Raw genomic sequence first — 17,807 nt, forward strand, 5'->3', positions numbered from 1 at the left:
GTTTTTTACAATGTCTTCATCTACCATGGGGCAAAACATGATTTAAATATTGCTAATATGAAATAAAGGCTTTAAATATGTTGTGTTCATTCACAACAGAGTGCTTCAGATGTTTTTTTTCTTATAGATGGTTTTAACTTGACAACAAAAACATTCTAAATTGAACCCCCGCTCACTTCCTGTTGCAGTGTTTGCTATGGATATAAAAGAAAAAAAAACATTCAAGTGCAGGATTGACCATTCCGTGAAAACCGTCTATACAGCTGAGCAGCAAAAACAAAAGTAACAATGTCGAGTGAATATTTCTGCAGTTTGCCGAATGCTGAGAAAAAGGAAGTGCTGTGGGGTTGCGCTCTGGTGAAAACCGTCTATAGCAGCATCTGTTGAGTGCTTCCTGCTGTGGACTTTTGTGATACCCAGTAGCGCTCCTTTGATAATACTAGAATTTTCGCACCCTACGTGCACTCAATCTTAGGTGGAGACTCTAGAGACGATGAACCGCTGAAGCGGTGCCCCACGAAAGACGTTAGGGATGCAGGTGGCGACTAATTTCCCTGATGACTAGTCTATTTTGTTTAACTTAGACTAGTCCAGTCTATAAGTAAGAAAACACTCAGAAAACAGACAAAACTGACCACAATTTAATCTACAAGATCTGAAAAAAGATTGCGTGTATTTAAGAGCCATTTGAAACCGTTCATTTCGTTCATCATAATCGTCAATATTCACATCTTGCGCTGTTTATGAACATTGCACATCAGAAAACATGTATTCAGGCTAAATATAGTCCATTTAACTAGCCTTTACGTTCAACAAAGTTAAGTGGAAGTGGCTAACGCGTTAGCTTGTCTGACTAAAACGCGTTAGCAATGCTATAGCATCAAGTCCTGCTGTCCTGGTGTCGACATGCCTGTGCTGAATGTCGGTCGAGTAGTTAACGTTATGAGCCAGTTTGATCTGACACAGCCTACATATAACCATATTTTCATATAGTGGATCAAAATACTGCCAAACTGCACTGGTTTTATGAGATGCCATCTCTCTTCCGCTCCTTTGACTACTAACGTTACAGCCAATGGTCCACTCCCACTAACACATGCCTGGTTTGTTTACATCCGGGCATTAGAGGAGGGGTCAGTAGTGGCTTTGAGATGGTGACATCATCAGTGATGCCACAGACACTGATGATGTGTCACAGTGATGATGTAATAAATATGACCAAAACATGACCAAAATCGTGACACAAAATGTGACGCAAATTGTGATGCAAATTGTGACTAACAGTCACCGACCGCCTAGGCAATTTTGTTATAGGAATATATATGATAATATAGCTATATATTTCGTGACAGCACAACAATGAAATGTGTCATTTGTTGGTGGATTGTGTGTGTTCAGCAGCAGCAGCTCCAGGCTCATGGACACGCCCTCCCCGTGCCGCTCACACCTCACCCAGCGGCCTGCAGCCCCCCCCTGCCCCCCGCCCCCCCCTGGCCTGCTGGCTCTCTCCTCCGCCCTCAGTCACCAGCTGCCACTCAAAGACCACAGGAAACACCATGACAACAGCCAGCACCAGAGAGGTAGGCCTGCTTTGTGTGTGTGTGTGTGTGTGTGTGTGTGTGTGTGTGTGTGTGTGTGTGTGTGTGTGTGTGTGTGTGTGTGTGTGTGTGTGTGTGTGTGTGTGTTTATACGGGTGAGAGAGAGAAATGTGGCCTGTGGCTGTGTGTGATGCACAATGCCGTTGTCAGGAAGTAAAGGCGACACGTCGCTTAGCCTGTTCGCTGACACATGGAGCAGGTTAGAACATCTTCATTGGTAACAAGAACAGATCCTGTACAGGATCATGACGCTCACCTCACTTTCCCCTCCCGGACTGACTGACTGAGCTGAAAATGCCTCCTTATGAGCACGGCTCTGCTTAGCGGGCACAGTCGTAAAAACTGAATCAATCTGTTTGCTCGTTCGCATCGTGTCCAGTTAGGAATCAGTGTGACACTGATTTGCCATGCCACTTTTCTGTTGTACACTGAGAATGCCACTAATTCTTCTCCCAGCTTACTTTGAGCTCAAGCAGTAATTACACTGTGTGTGTTTGTGTTGATGTGTGTGTGTGTGTGTGTGTGTGTGTGTGTGTGTGTGTGTGTGTGTGTGTGTGTGTGTGTGTGTGTGTGTGTGTGTGTGTGTGTGTGTGTGTGTGTGTGTGTGTGTGTGGGTGGGTGAGAGGGAGAGACACAGACACAGTGTGTGGTTGCCCTTAATGACTCTGTTACAGCTTTGTTGTGAGGGCTTTTTACAGTGCAATAGAGCAGTTAACCTTGCCCTGTAGCTCTGTAAAGCTGCTACCTCAGGTAATACTTACTTCCATTAGGCAGCAGAATCAATAGAAATGCAATCTCATCTCTATGCTGTGTGTGTGTGTGTGTGTGTGTGTGTGGTGTGTGTGTGGTGTGTGGTGTGTGTGTGAGAGAGAGAGAGAGAGAGAGAGAGAGAGAGAGAAAGGGTGAGGGAGAGGAGGGAGGAAGGGAGTACATTATTTGCTTGTTGTTTTTTTAGAGCTTTTTTAATAAACACGTCTCTGTGCTGACAACTACTTGCCCATGTCATTATGCTAATGCATGCATGCACTGCTGCCAACTTGCCCTCTGTTTCGACCCTATGGCCACTTTATTTCTCAAAGCTGACTCAAAAAGACAGATCTATAGCTGCTTTTCCAGCTCAGGGGAACAATGTCAGGGTGTTGAATCCCAAAGCAGTTGTAGGCTACGGCTGATGCTGAAGCACGTGGATTTGCTACTTCAACTTGCTTGTCTAATCAGGTCTGAGGATCTACAGAGCTTCCCAGACACCGCTTCCATCTGCTGAGTAACGTTAGCCAATACACTGTATTGATTTGATAGGCAAACTGCCATATGACATAATCTGGTGACTACTGCGAGCCACTTGCTTGATGGGTTCCTCTACTCTGACTGAACGATGCAGTCATGTAGCCTATTTCTTGCTGCTTTGGTATTTATTGCCTTGTCATAAAGTGATGTTGTTTTAATGAGCTAACATAGCTAGATGGAAAGGGCTAATTAGGTAGCCTAGTGATCATTGTAATTGGATAACTGAAAATAAAAATTGAAGAACTGGGAAGATTTGAATGACTGTAATCAACTTTTTGCCCTATTTTTCCTTCATGTCAGGCGTAGCTATCAGTTCATAGAAGGAAAACACGGAAGGGCTTGAGGGCATGAGGGAGAAGGGAAGTTCATTTCTCTGCTTCATCTGTGTACTAACTACTGTAGCACACGTCTTTGTGCATGTTGTCTTGTGGTTGTGAATGAAATGCTTTTAATCAGCTACAGTATGTTATTCTGTCTCTGTCTTTTCTCTCTGTCTCTTCTCCTCCACCTCCTCAGACAGAGACTCGGTCAAGGTAAGTCATTCCTTTCTCTCTTCCTTTTGCACACGGATGTTGATGTGAGTTGGGTATATTACAATTAATGTCATTTGTTACGAACAAACATGATGACAAGTGTAATTGTAATGTAATTGTAGTGTTATTGCTACCATTGTTTACATTATCCCTGAAATAATTACAACATGAATCTCACACACACACACACACACACACACACACACACACACGTAAATTAGCACGAATAATGCAAGTGAAAGTGAAACCGTAACATGAGCCAAACAATAAGTGCAAGGCTGGCTGGCGAAGTGAGGAAGGCAGCAGCAGCTGATAAAGAAACGTTACATCCAGTGCTTGTAGTAATTAGTCCCTTAAGCAGAGCTTTTTCCCAAGGCAAACATTTGGTTTGCTGAATACTCAATGAGCAGATTAGCATTCCTTTATTCCAGCAGTCTGAGCTCTACTGGTGAACCTATCATCCGCACACAAACACACACACACACACACACACACATAGGCTGTTTAGCAGGCTGTGTTCACTGGGGCTTTGGAGTAGGTGGAGACAGGAGGAATGTTTAATATGTTATCTCCTGCCCCCCATGTAGCCATATCCTCCTCCACACACTCTTAGAGCTGTAGGCACCATGATGGGAGCGATTAGCAGCATGCGTGTGTGTGTGTGTGTGTGTGTGTGTGTGTGTGTGTGTGTGTGTGCGTGCGTGCGTGCAGGACGTCAGAAATCAGTGGTAGGGATAGAGAGACCAGAATGATGAATGCCTGTCATTAGTGCACTGCAATAACACACACACGCGCGCGCACACACACACACACACACACACACACACACACACACACAGAGCTGCTCTTTGACATGGCGACTAACAGTCACTCTTCATGAAACCAATAAGCCCCTTGTCGGTGGTCGACAGTTGCCTTGGCAACAGTCCACAGGGTACAGTTTGTGTGAATTGCATGAACATCTGTGCCTTAATGTCCTTGGTGTTAGCACCTCACACTCCCACAGAGGTGTGTGGGTGTAGGTGCGCCTGTCACGGAGGTGTGTGGGTGTAGGTGCGCCTGTCATAGAGATGTGTGGGTGTAGGTGCACCTGTCACAGAGGTGTGTGGGTTTAGGTGCGCCTGGAGACGATGAACCAAGCACACGGACAGACAGCTCTCCAATTATAGCAGTAAGATTGGATACAGGTGGTGTATGCTGATGGTGTTTAATCTCTGGTCCTGGATTTGTTTGAAACACAGTCACTGAAGAACTCAATCTAGCAAATGAAAATAAATAAACTGACAGTCCTTCAAGTCAGTTTTGGTGGAGCACGAAGTCCTTCATCACTTGTGTTAGTGGGAGGGAGTGGACTTGGTTCAGGCGATGTGTGCCCAGTGCTTGGCGAATCCGGATGCGACAGACGTGGGCCAGACTGGGAGGACATCTCGTGGCCTCAACAAAGACCCTGAGCGCCTCGGGATCCACCCACACCTCCAGCTGTGCCTGCTCCCTGTTCACCAGCGCCGTGGTCTAGCAGCAGCTGGACAAAGGCCGCCTGGCAACTCCACCACAGCACCACCTCGATCAGACGAGAAGCCACATCACGGGGCAGAACGCCAGCGACTTGGAGCAGCAGGCGGAAGCAGTCCAGGTGGTTGCGTTTAACGCTGATGTAGAGAGGAGACCTTGTGAGGGTGTGAACGTTGTCCATGTCAACAGCAGCACGGAACCTGATGAGTTGCTGCAGTATACCCAGCCTTCCCGCCTTGGCAGCATAGTAGACCAGGGTGTAGTCTTTTACCCTCCTTATGTTGGGGTCAGCCCCGGCTTCCAGGAGGATCCGGACACAGTCCAGGTGACCGTGGTACACGGCCTCGTAGAGAGGCGTGCAGTCTATGATATCAGCTAGGTCTACTTGGGCACCTTGGGTGATCAGGTAGGCCACACAGGCAGCATGACCCTCCCAGGCTGCGAGCCCCAGATGGCTGCTGGGGTACACATTATTGATCAGCCTTCTGAAGTGGTTTTGCTGCAGCAGGGTCCTCAGTTTGTCCAGGTCTCCTGCGTCTGCAGAATAGTGGAGCTGCAAGTCATGCTCTGCTTTAGCAGCCATTTCTTCAGGTCTGTCAGAGTACATCACTGAATGTGTCTCAAACAGAAGACGATTTGCTCAAGTTAAATCACTGATGACATTACAATTGCTCAAGTGACATCAATGATGACATCACAATTTCTCGAGTGACATCACTGTTGACATCATCTGTGACATCATCAGTGATTTATGACATCACTATGGTAGCGACCTGGCCTGACCTGGTTGTAGATGGCTGAGCCATCTAGAACTGTACATCTAGTGATTTATGACATTGTGTGACATCACCAATGATGTCACAATGCAACTCCAGACAGACAGGCAGACAGACACGCCTCCAAATAAGTAATATGATTTCGAAGACTATTAAATTTAGCAGATCCCCCTCCAAACATGTTTTAAGATGTATAACACTACTTTGATGAATAATATGTGGGATATGGTTTTTCCACAAAAAAGATACACATAATGCATGAAATCTGAGAGCACGAGATGAGAGAGACAGACAGTGTTACATCATCAAACGTTAATGATCCTGTTTCGAAAATGTAAGGAGTAGAAAGTACAGATATTTGTGTTAAAATGTAGGGAGTAAAAGTAAGTTGTCCGAAAAATAAATAGACTCGGTAAAGTACAGATACCTGAAAATCCTACTTATGTACAGTAACGAAGTATTTGTACTTAGTTACTTCCCATCTCTGCACACACGCACATTGCTTCTACTGCCATCAGCACCTTCATTTGTCTCCGCAGTAAAATTAACTTGCATTGATGATTTTGAAAGAGCTAATTTGCAATTAATCTAACCAGTCTGGAGCAAGAGAGAGAGAGAGAGAGAGAGAGAGAGAGAGAGAGAGAGAGAGAGAGAGAGAGAGAGAGAGGATCAATGTCCTCAACCTGCTCTGTCTCGAGAGACAAGTGCACACACCTGTACACACATCTCTTCATTGTGTGCACATGGAGTACTGAAATGTAAACAGGTTGAAGTGACACCCTCCCCCCCCCACACACACCCCCACCCCTCCTCACCCACACATTCTTTGTCATCAACACTTGCAGCACGGCAAAGGCCAGTGGAAAGGTTACAAGCGTGAGTTAGTGGAAAGGTCGAGTGAAAGGTCCTCCTCCTCTCTTCCTCTTTCTGTCCATCGTCTGCCGGGTAAGGAGCACCTTCCAATGAGACAGCTAGAGAGAGAGAGAGAGAGATCAAGAGCGACACAAACAGAGCAAGAGAGGAAATGTTTAGTTATTATTTTGATCTTTGCTTCGAAAAGAGGATTCATGCTTAAGTAATGCTATTTAAAAGATGCCATATTTTATTAAGAAAATAGAGACATCACTGGACCAAAAAAAGAACCTTCAAAAATAATGCTGTAGAGTTCATAGTCATATGTCAAACTGTCAGTGAGTTACTTTGTGTTAGCGTCCCTGTCTGGCTCTGCACTCAAATGCCAGATTTGGCTAAATTTAGTTGCATTTGCATAAAATTTACTCTAAATGGACATTTCTAAATGGAAATCCTAACATATACAACACGATTTGTAATAATCTTTGATTTGATTCAAGCTTTAATAGCAGGTCATAAGGTCATATGTCATCATGAGAGACTTTCGTACTGTACAGTATATACACACCAACCTCCATCAGACTTAAAGGAACATAACAAATATGTTGAGAGATTCACCTATTTGCCATATTCACAATGACAAGATAGATACCCTTCTCTTCTTGAATGAATCTTCATTCATTGTGCCAAGCTAACTAGCAGTAGGGCACGTCGCTACTTTTCTATTGCACGCACAGAGAAGAGAAGGGAATCTATATTCTTGTCTTACTATCGAGAATATGGCAAATAGGCAAATCTCCCAAAATGTTGGCGATGGCATGTTCCTTTAATACTGACTAATACTTTGCCCAGGTTCCCACAGGCCGTGTAAATCCTTTAAAGTTTGCGGATTTGAGAAAAATAAGATTTGAGTTTTTGAAAATGATTGGATGGCCTTGAAAATAAAGTACTTGATTTAAAAGATAAATAAATACACAGCATTGAAATGCATGAATATGCCTCAGCTCTCTGGACCTCTTACTGTCCTAGGATCAATATTTTTACATCCAGATGAAAACACTGTGATGAATATTTAATTATTCCCGGCTTATTACAAGCTCTGTCATTGGCTCCGACCAATCGCTGTAAATAGTGCCCTGCCACCTCAGTGAAAACAACAACGCTAACTAGCTAGCAAGCTAACGGCAGAAACCTACACGCTAGCTCGTTGCTACACGCTGAAAACGGCAAGTTGGATTGTTTGAAACTATTTTCCAAGGGCACTGCCGCTAAGCGCCGCCCAATCCCACTATGGACAGCTGCGGCGCTAGACTCCTCAGACGGAAGGGAGAGGAGGATGGCCAGCGAGACTAGCCCATGATAGACAGATGTTCATCCAATCACCTGCCTAGTACCTTTTGAAAGTGCCTGCCATTTTAACCAGTTTCCAAGATCGAGTTCCCAGATGGTTCTGTGAAACAAACCATCTGGCAGCATCAGGTTAATGCTTTACCCCAAAACATGCCAAATTAGAGTCCTCATATTTCACCAAACAAGACATTGAAAGCCAAGTCCTTAAATTTTGATTGGGTTGATAATAACAATGTAGGCTACATTGTTATTATCAATACTAACCATTAAAATAATCAAAGTACGTGTTTTTCCCCAAACCCTGTTCAGAATACTGTACTGATTTCTTGCAGAGCTCGTCCGTCTCTCCCTCAGCCAGTTTCCGTGCCGGAGAGAAGCACCGCAGTTCAACTGATTACTCCTCCGACAGCAAGAAACACAAGACAGATGATAAGGAGCTGGCCTCTACACGCTATGTGAGCAACTGCTTTTATTGTTATAACGAGCGCTTTTGGAATACAGCGAACAGCCGCGTTCTTAATTTAGTGTATAGCGTCAGATTGGATTTACAATGCACCCAACAATAACAATAAACAATAACAATAACAGATTGTACAATTAAGAGAGGCAGAAGAGATGGGGGTGAGAGAGGATTACATGTGATACTTTTATTCCACCGAGACACCAGATAGTCTCGAATGCAGACATTATTTTCTGCAGTTCTGCTTTATTGGACAGTTGACAGTCAACTGTCTGTCCAATACAAGAGAGAGACAGAGAGAGAGAGAGAGAGAGAGAGAGAGAGAGAGAGAGAGAGATTACATGTGACAAAGGTTGTAGCTTTGAACCCAGGTGTTGCTGTTTCACAGTAAGAGCCTTATTACCCAAAATGAGCCATCAGGATGCCACAGGTGCAGCCATTTTGACTGATTCATCTACTGTGTAAAACACTCCAATACAAAAAGGTGAATCATAGAAGAATGACACAATAATAATCTTGTGTCTTTTTTTGTAGAAAGTTTTGTGCTATGATATGTGCTGTGATTATGTGCCTTCCAAGAATACTTTTAGAGTGGACTGAATAATGTAAGTTGCAGTAGGTGATATGGGAGGTATTTGAGTCAAATTCTTGAATTTGAAACACACAAATCCTGCCAATGTATTTGCCACAACAAAATGGAGCAATGTATGTAGTGTGTTTCTCGTGTCCTTCACAGGAAAGTGATGGAGAGAAGAGTGATGACAACTTGGTAGTGGATGTCTCCAATGAGGTAAGAAATGTTTTGGGCATAGAATAGACTGTCTTACTCAATCAGAACAACTTGTCCATCATATGTCCCATCTACCTCTCTCACCTTCCCCTCCACTCACCGCAGGATCCGGTCTCTCCTAGAGGAAGTCCCGCCCACTCCCCTCAGGAAAATGGATTGGACAAGAGTCGGCTGTTAAAGAAGGACCCGCCCGTCAGTCCCTCCTCCATCGCTTCGTCCAGTAGCACACCTTCATCCAAGTCCAAAGAGATTAATATTGTGAGTCTTATGGGTAATAACAGCTTTCTGGTCTTCTTTTTCATACTTCTTATGTTTTTTAGTTTGAGACGTTGAAATTTTAAAACGAAGAAGAAATAATCATAGCAAGACTTATAAGAGAACAAGGGTTAAAATGCGAAATGTTACAGCTGGGGTCTTTCAATGTGCTTATCTAATCAATTGTCATAATATTCCAGCTCATTAGTTTTAATCTCGTTGTGTCGGGTGTTTTTCATTTAAGTTTTCACTGGCTTCCTTTAGCACCCCAAAGACCACCACAAACTAGAACTGAACAATGTTTGTTTGGACTGTTCAGACTGTTGTGTTAACCTCAGCATGACCGTGGGTTGCAATTATGGCAAGCTCACACCAATCAGTAGCTGGTTTCGGCCCACTTCACTCTCTGGGTTGATTCGCCGTCTCTCTGCGTCGTCCACGCTGTCGATCCACGCCAGGTGCAGCCGGATAGATGAAATTATTTAAATTTGGTTAGGAAATTGATTATGGAAATTAGGAAAACATCATTAATGGCCCTTTTGCTCTAAACCCACCAAGTTCATGTCAGGATTCATCACTGCTGCATAGGAATATCTGCTCCGTCTGATGTGATGGATTAGACACATTAAGCCCTGTTATGAGTAAGAATGTCTTTCCTTTGTTTCTGTCTAGAATGAGAAGTCCACTACGCCCGTGTCCAAGTCCAGCACCCCCACCCCACGGTCTGATGCTCCCACCCCCAGCAGCACCTCCACCCCCGGCCTGAGGCCCACACCTGGGAAACCTCCAGGAGTGGAGTCCCTGGGTGAGTCTCACATTCACTATTTCTTTCAGTTTCACAGAGCACAAAAACTCTTCTGCATTCATCAATAAAATACGAGACATGTGAAAATATTGGTTGTTTGGATTGAAACGATAATAATTTTGAACATATAAGTTGTTACAAACTCCAGTTTGTAAGCTTTTTAAGCATTAAAATATCTGTAAAACATTATTATGAATTGAAGAATCCTGTTCAAAAATGAGATATCCACACATATCCACTAAAGAAAAATGACTGACAGCTCAAATTATGATCTCAAGAAAAGTAGAGAACTTAAGCCCCCTGTTGACAAAGTAATCGCCCCTTTTACATACTGGATAAATTTAATGTTGTGAATGTCAAGGTGATGATTTCTTATTTTCAAACTGGATTGTGTTGTAAATGAGCTCTTCAATTGAACAGGATTAATAAAGGAAGTTCTGTGAAAAATCATTATAGATCACTGTTTCGCGCTGCACCTGATTCAAGATTCATATAGCCATGATGAGTAATTAGATTACAAACGAGGAATTTGACTTAGTGCAAGTATGCAGTGCAGCAGTCACATCAACAGCAGAAGATGGAGCAAACAGAAAACAATTTCAAAATTATAAAGTGCAAAGTAAAAAGTCATTTAAAGTGACATATAGTGGGGGAGGGTGCGTGGTGGGTTCAGGATAGTGTCTGTGGGATAATGTCCATGGGGGTAGACCCCATCCCGTTGCAGGGTTGGTTGTGCTCAGAGTGGGAAGGAGTGATAAAGTCCTGATTTGTGGGGGCTTTCGGGTCTTATTGAAGAGGCGAATGGCAGTTGAGAAGAAGCTGGCCCTGTGTCGAGAGATAATCATGTGCCTAGATTTAACAAGCAAACAAAAAAAGTCACTTGTTGCCACTTGACTTGAGTAGCCTAAAATCGAGGGAGAATTAAGCAGGGAGACAGCAGAAATATCTGTCTCAAGTAATTGTGCATGTATACACACCTACTTAGAGAAAGTGAAAATTATGATTCCCTGACAGCTATTCAATTTGTTTCTGTGCAAAACAGGAACCTGCCCATTACTGCACATCCCCCCAAATGGTATCATCGGTATGCCCTAACACTAACAAGGCTATCAAAACCGCAATCAATATTTTGATGAGTACAGCGCTGCACACTTGCATCAGACAGTGTTTTGTCTTCCAGTCCCGGGCCTGCGCACGCCGCTGGCAGTTCCCTGCTCCTACCCGGGTGCGTTCGGGATGATGCCCCATCCTGGCCTGAATGGAGAGCTGACTGGTGCAGGAGTGGCCTACACCGGCCTGCATAACATTTCCCCACAGATGAGCGCAGTGGCTGCCGCTGCTGTGGCGGCTTATGGACGCACACAAGTGGTACCCATACACACACATACATGTACAGTATGTATATACATATACAAAACGAATTACGATATTAGCTTAACTTGAACTTGAAATGGAAATTTAACTTGAACTCATACTTTGTTGGATTGAATACTAATATTCAAATCAATAAACAGAAAAAGAAAATAGATTAACAAAATCACTATCACTACCATCATTGGTTTGTAGTCTCTCTTTAACAATAACGGCTCTAAAATTGTTAGATGGTAACGTGTGTTTTGCGGGCGGGGGGCGGGGGGGGGGGGGGGGGGGGGGTTGCGGGGGGCGGGGGGGGGGGGGGGGGGTTGGAATTAAATAATTAGGTTATAAGGGAGGTGGGAGGTGGGTGGGAGCATCAGAGACCCCCTTCCCCTTCAACCCCATAACCCTAAACCTAACCTCTACCACCCCCCCATGCCTAAACCTCACCTTTCGAAACTACCATTCCAAAAACTTTACCAACTAACAATTTTAGAGCCGTTATTGTTAAACTGTAACGTTTTTTGCTGCGGACCAATGTTATTTCACAATTTTCTGTGAGACTGTGTTGGCTTGATAGAGTAAGGGGCTACTAGGCATATACAGTACTGTAGCCTAACTTTTGGTTAGACAGGTGCTTTGTGGTTTATGATGTATTCAGTACAGAACACATTGGAATTCAGGGCATTAAAAGCCAGTGTCTTATTTTAAAAGGTGGTTAATTTTAACTTAATTTTAAACAACTGTAAGGTTGTGTGTTGTGTGATGTGCAGGTGGAGCTGGGCATGTGGGCGTGCATGTGTGTGTGTGTGTGTGTGTGTGTGTGTGTGTGTAGTATTTGCATTATTTGAAATGCGTAGTATTTGCATTATTTGAAATGCTTGTACTGTAAACTATGTCATTCTCTCCCCTCGGCAGGTGGGATTTGATCCTCACCACCACATACGTGTCCCTGGCCTTCCTCCCAACCTGTCGGGCATTCCTGGTGGAAAACCGTATGTATCCCTCTCCTAGAGGTTAAAGGGTGCAAACATGCTAAGCAGATTGACAAAATGAACATATATATGATTCCCTCTCCTTCGTTCTTTTCTCACCTCCAGAGCCTACTCTTTCCATGTGAGCGCTGATGGACAAATGCAGCCTGTGCCTTTCCCCCCCGATGCATTGATAGGCCCTGGCATCCCGCGGCATGCACGCCAGATCAATACTCTTGGCCACGGGGAGGTGGTGTGCGCTGTCACCATCAGTAACCCAACACGTCATGTCTACACCGGCGGCAAGGGCTGTGTCAAGGTGTGGGACATCAGTCACCCCGGCAACAAGACCCCTGTGTCCCAGCTGGACTGCCTTGTGAGTGAAGAGACTCTGGTTTCTCAGAGCCAAAGTCACACCCTTTTCTGGGTTAGGCATACGACCCAAGGGATTTCATCTGCCATTCTTTTTTCCATAGACATGTCAAATGCTTATTAAAATAGTTTTACTTGGTCAAACCAATCGATTCCGCTATATTTAGAATCAGGGGAGACCGTATAACATTTATTTTTGACCCCCCCAAAAAACTACATTTTGTTTTAAAAATTTCGCCCGAGTGAAATGTTATATGGTCTCTCCTGATTCTAAATATAGCTGAATCGCTTGGTTATTATGATTCTGTGTGTGTCTGTCACATCAGAACAGAGATAACTACATCCGCTCTTGTCGGCTACTTCCGGATGGGCGGACACTCATTGTGGGGGGCGAGGCAAGTACTTTGTCAATCTGGGATTTGGCCACACCCACTCCACGGATCAAGGCAGAGCTAACCTCGTCTGCGCCAGCGTGCTACGCTCTGGCCATCAGTCCCGACTCCAAGGTCTGCTTCTCCTGCTGCTCCGATGGAAACATTGCTGTCTGGGATCTTCACAACCAGACTCTGGTTAGGTATGTATGGAGCTGGGAGTACGAGAGTGTTTGTGCGGTATGCCTGTGTGTGTGTGTGTGTGTGTGTGTGTGTGTGTGTGTGTGTGTGTGTGTGTGTGTGTGTGTGTGTGTGTGTGTGTGTGTGCGTGCGTGCGTGCGTGCGTGCGTGCGTGCGTGCGTGCGTGCGTGCGTGCGTGCGTGCGTGCGTGCGTGTGTGTGGGGGGACATACTGTAATAGTTCTCAACCTTATACCCCAAGTCTCGACTTTATCTGGCCATATAAATTTCAGGTGTAATCTAGTAGATTCTGGAAAAATTTGAGTAAAAAAAATTCATCATTGCTTGTTGAGGTTGGCTCTTCACAGTGAAGAACCAACCTCAACAAGCATTAGCAATGATGTGAAACGCATTGTTTACCCCAATATTTTACATGTATTAAATTAAAAGGTCAATATAACACTCCTGGTGTGCACTGGATTACTTGTTCCTGAATGCTCTTCCTGCTCTAGCTGCACCCTGGATTAGTAGCACGGCTGTGCACAGGGCACCATATACTATACTATACTATACTATACTGTATTGTACTGTACTGTACTGTACTATACTATACTATACTATACTGTACTGTACTGTACTATACTATACTATACTATACTATACTATACTATACTATACTATACTGTACTGTACTATACTATACAAAATAATCTGCAGGGGGATGATAGATAAAAATCGTGACATTTACTTGCCAACCAACATTTGATGGCTGACGAGAATGAAAACGACACCTCACTAATAGTACAGAGACAGTTGGTAAACACCTCTGTGGTCGGGTGTGTGTGTCTGCCTGCTGCTGTGTTTTTCTGCAGGCAGTTCCAGGGCCACACTGATGGGGCCAGCTGTATAGACATTTCCAACGATGGGACCAAACTGTGGACCGGGGGCCTGGATAACACCGTCCGGTCCTGGGACCTGAGAGAGGGACGGCAGCTCCAGCAGCACGACTTCACCTCCCAGGTATATAGCACACTAAACCAGACACTCTGGGTATCTGCTGTGCGCATATTGTTAAAGATGCTGTCAGACTGGTAGCTGATCACATTAGCTTCGGGCACTGCCCCAGCGGCTTGTCTTTCACCAGCTCGCTCTTCCTGGTTCACCAGCGCGTCGCCTCGGTGCTCCTTTTCCAGCTCAGTTGTAGACATAAAACACATGTCAATAGGCTATTTGGAACAAAACACCGTGATGAGAGGGGAAAACTTGACAGTCCGTTGACTCAGTCATGGCACACCGTAAACGCCATCTCGCAGCAATGTCTAGAGAGAGACCTCGCCCTGACCCGGGAGCCCTTCTTCTAGGCTCCCACATCAGCGTACGCCCATCGCCATACAGCAAACTCCATCCACTTCAGCCTGACAGCTACAGAAGCTGGTGTGCCATCATGCACACGCCACACTATTACTGCTCGTACTAACTGTAGTCATCACTAGTACCACCACCACTACTGCTATTACTCCCATTACTATTATTGCTAGGACTACTACAGTATGTGGAGTTTTGTGCAGGTTTTTTCTGTTAATTTGCAATTAAAGAGCACATTGCAGACTGATTAAAATGGTAAATGAAAGGGGAAGCTGCAGTCATTTGTTTATCAGTTTATCTATCTAACAGGTGCTATGATTAGATTTTTTCTTCAAGCGTGGGACAGATGATTTGAAGACGAGGGGTGGCTGACGGCTGTGGTCTTGGTCTGCCAGCCTGTGCTCCAATTTTCAGGCTCATTGATGCTTTTAACACCAATGGAATACAGGCAGTTAGAATTTTGAATTTTTAGAATCATTCTTTGAGGTAAGAAAAAGCGATAATAGACCACTACTGTCATTTCCCTTAAAAGGCCAATTTTGTGGCCTAAATGTGCAGAGGAGGAGGTGTGTGTGCATTAGAGGCAGCTCAGAGAGGCAGAGGGCAGACAGGGAGAAGCACAGAGAGGAGCGTGTGCTGATGCTAGCCCAAAACATACACAGGTATATTTTAGGTAGGTTTTCTGAAGAAAAACAGTAGTAGTTTTCATATTGTCACATTTCTTTTTACCATCAGGTTTATCATAGGGTTACCCATCCTTGGTCAACCTGATTATGATCATGACCTGTATCGTATTCTGTCTTCATCATCTGAAATTGTTGGAAAAACAACAACATGCAAATTGACAAGATCATTCGCCCACTTAATTTCATGAAGTATGATTGCAAGTTCTGCCAGTGCTAGAAGTGTTTCACATAATAAGAATTAAGGAACTGAAACAGTCTTCTGTTTCAACAGATTACTATGTCAAGGACTGAAATCTGAAATGTTTATGAAGGTGTTGTATACAGTGAACATTTGCCAGCATGCCAGTACCCCCCGCCCCCACACACACACACACACACACACACACACACAATCTTCATTTACGCTAATATCTTATTAATATAATAGGGCAGCAGTTTCCACACGGTGCACAATTGCTCAGCTGTGCGTGCGCTACGCATGCGAGCGTGTCTGCGACCTTGAGGGCAAACCAACGAGGTATCATAATAATACAATTTCTAGTACTGAGTAATGAGACTGTAGCCTACACTATTACATATAAACTATGAATAAAATACGTAACTGCCATTAAAATTAGGCTGCTGGGTTTCCTTGCAGATCTTCTCCCTGGGCTACTGTCCGACGGGCGAGTGGCTGGCGGTGGGAATGGAGAACAGTAATGTGGAGGTCCTGCATGTCACCAAACCTGACAAGTACCAGCTCCACTTGCACGAAAGCTGTGTGCTCTCACTCAGATTTGCCCACTGTGGTAAGAATCTACAGCATGGAATTTATAGTTCAATCAAGTCCACCATTTGTACAATATTTTGTGGTTGTACAAAAAATATGCCGGTATTAAATGTTTGTTGATGTATCCTGTGTTTATGAATGTACTGTATGATGCCAGAGCTAGTTAAACGGAGTCACTGCTGGGGCAACAGAGGCATGTTTCAAATGTGCCTCCTTCCATAATGTGTCGTCCTCTGCAGGGAAGTGGTTTGTGAGCACAGGAAAGGACAATCTGCTCAACGCGTGGAGAACACCGTATGGAGCCAGCATATTCCAGGTAATCAGAGCCAAACTTCAGATAAAAACAGCAGTGCTTACAGAGAGAGAGTCCCATAACCAAGAGGTTGCAGGTTAGATCCCCACATGTGTTTCCAACAAGTGTTTTTGAGTGAGTCAGCAAACTCCTCCCTGCTCATTCATTGTAAGCTGTTTTGGATAAGAGGGTCTTCTAAATGGTATATTGTGACCAAGAATCCTATCAATAGTGCCATGTCTTTTCGGCAGTGGCCATTTTTTCTCCTTTCTTTTGACAAAACTTTTTTTTTTTAATCTTCAGTAGTGGAAAAGTGACATGAAATGTTGAAATTTACAGGGATTATAGTTATGGGTGTCAAATGGAAAGAAGCATACTGTTAGTGCAGTGACACACACGTGTGAGACAATTACATACATATCTTGAAAAGAAAGTATGGTTTACATAATACAACTTGGGTATAGTATCAGGTATTCATGAATGTATGTGTCCCCTTAGCCTTCATCATCTCTTTCCTCTCTCTCATCTTACCGAGCTCTGATATTTTCACTCGTGTCTTATTCCTCCTTACAGTCCAAGGAGTCGTCCTCCGTGCTAAGCTGCGACATCTCCGTAGATGATAAGTACATTGTGACTGGCTCAGGAGACAAGAAGGCGACTGTCTACGAAGTCATCTACTAGGAGGCCTGTAATCAACAAACAACAGAACCATCCTCCCACCCAAGCACTTTGTGATATCCCCATCCCTATGTACATTTTTTAATTGGTATAAAATGGATTTGTATGGAGCAAACCAAACCACTTTGATTCTTTTATGGACCGTGACCTTTTGAACTCTTGGCTGGTCATGGATCAAAACAAACAAGCAGAGCCAAGCACACAGGTTAACACCCCCCCCCCCGTTTTTTTTGTTTTGTTTTGTTTTTTAATTTTTTGTTGTTGTTGTGAGGATGAATGAATCTCCATCATGAATCTCCATCTACACAGGTTCTGCAGTGGACGGTAGCCTGCAGTAACAGATCCATTCACGTGATACTTCTTTATAAAGCGAATTGTGGACATTCGCATAAAGATTGATGTTTTCGTGAGTTTGCTTGTGTTGAACCGCTTTTATTGGTAGTCTCTATTTTGTTATAAAAGGGGAATACTGGTGTTTTTGACAAGCAGGTCTGATTCTTGCCTTGATTTAAGTTAATACCTCAGACCAACGTTGTCTTTTTTTTAA

At 44.1% G+C, this 17,807-nt stretch overlaps 1 protein-coding gene across 1 annotated transcript in view; it reads left to right on the plus strand.

Moving 5' to 3' along the window:
• The window catches only part of LOC310783093 (transducin-like enhancer protein 4), a gene marked incomplete at both ends in the record, with an annotated part of 31,867 nt that extends 14,604 nt beyond the window's left edge, over window positions 1-17,263 (plus strand). The window contains 14 exon segments of the mRNA XM_083643882.1: window positions 1,399-1,472; window positions 1,474-1,597; window positions 8,241-8,363; window positions 9,105-9,158; window positions 9,264-9,416; window positions 10,086-10,218; window positions 11,399-11,586; window positions 12,493-12,569; window positions 12,675-12,924; window positions 13,247-13,494; window positions 14,343-14,490; window positions 16,159-16,309; window positions 16,530-16,606; window positions 17,156-17,263. Coding sequence (XP_083500008.1) covers window positions 1,399-1,472; window positions 1,474-1,597; window positions 8,241-8,363; window positions 9,105-9,158; window positions 9,264-9,416; window positions 10,086-10,218; window positions 11,399-11,586; window positions 12,493-12,569; window positions 12,675-12,924; window positions 13,247-13,494; window positions 14,343-14,490; window positions 16,159-16,309; window positions 16,530-16,606; window positions 17,156-17,263 — 1,908 coding nt within the window.
• Between the last annotated feature and the right edge of the window lie 544 nt (window positions 17,264-17,807).

The sequence above is a fragment of the Poromitra crassiceps genome (genome assembly GCF_964638095.1).
Source record: "Poromitra crassiceps genome assembly, chromosome: 10".
Lineage (NCBI taxonomy): Eukaryota > Metazoa > Chordata > Actinopteri > Beryciformes > Melamphaidae > Poromitra > Poromitra crassiceps.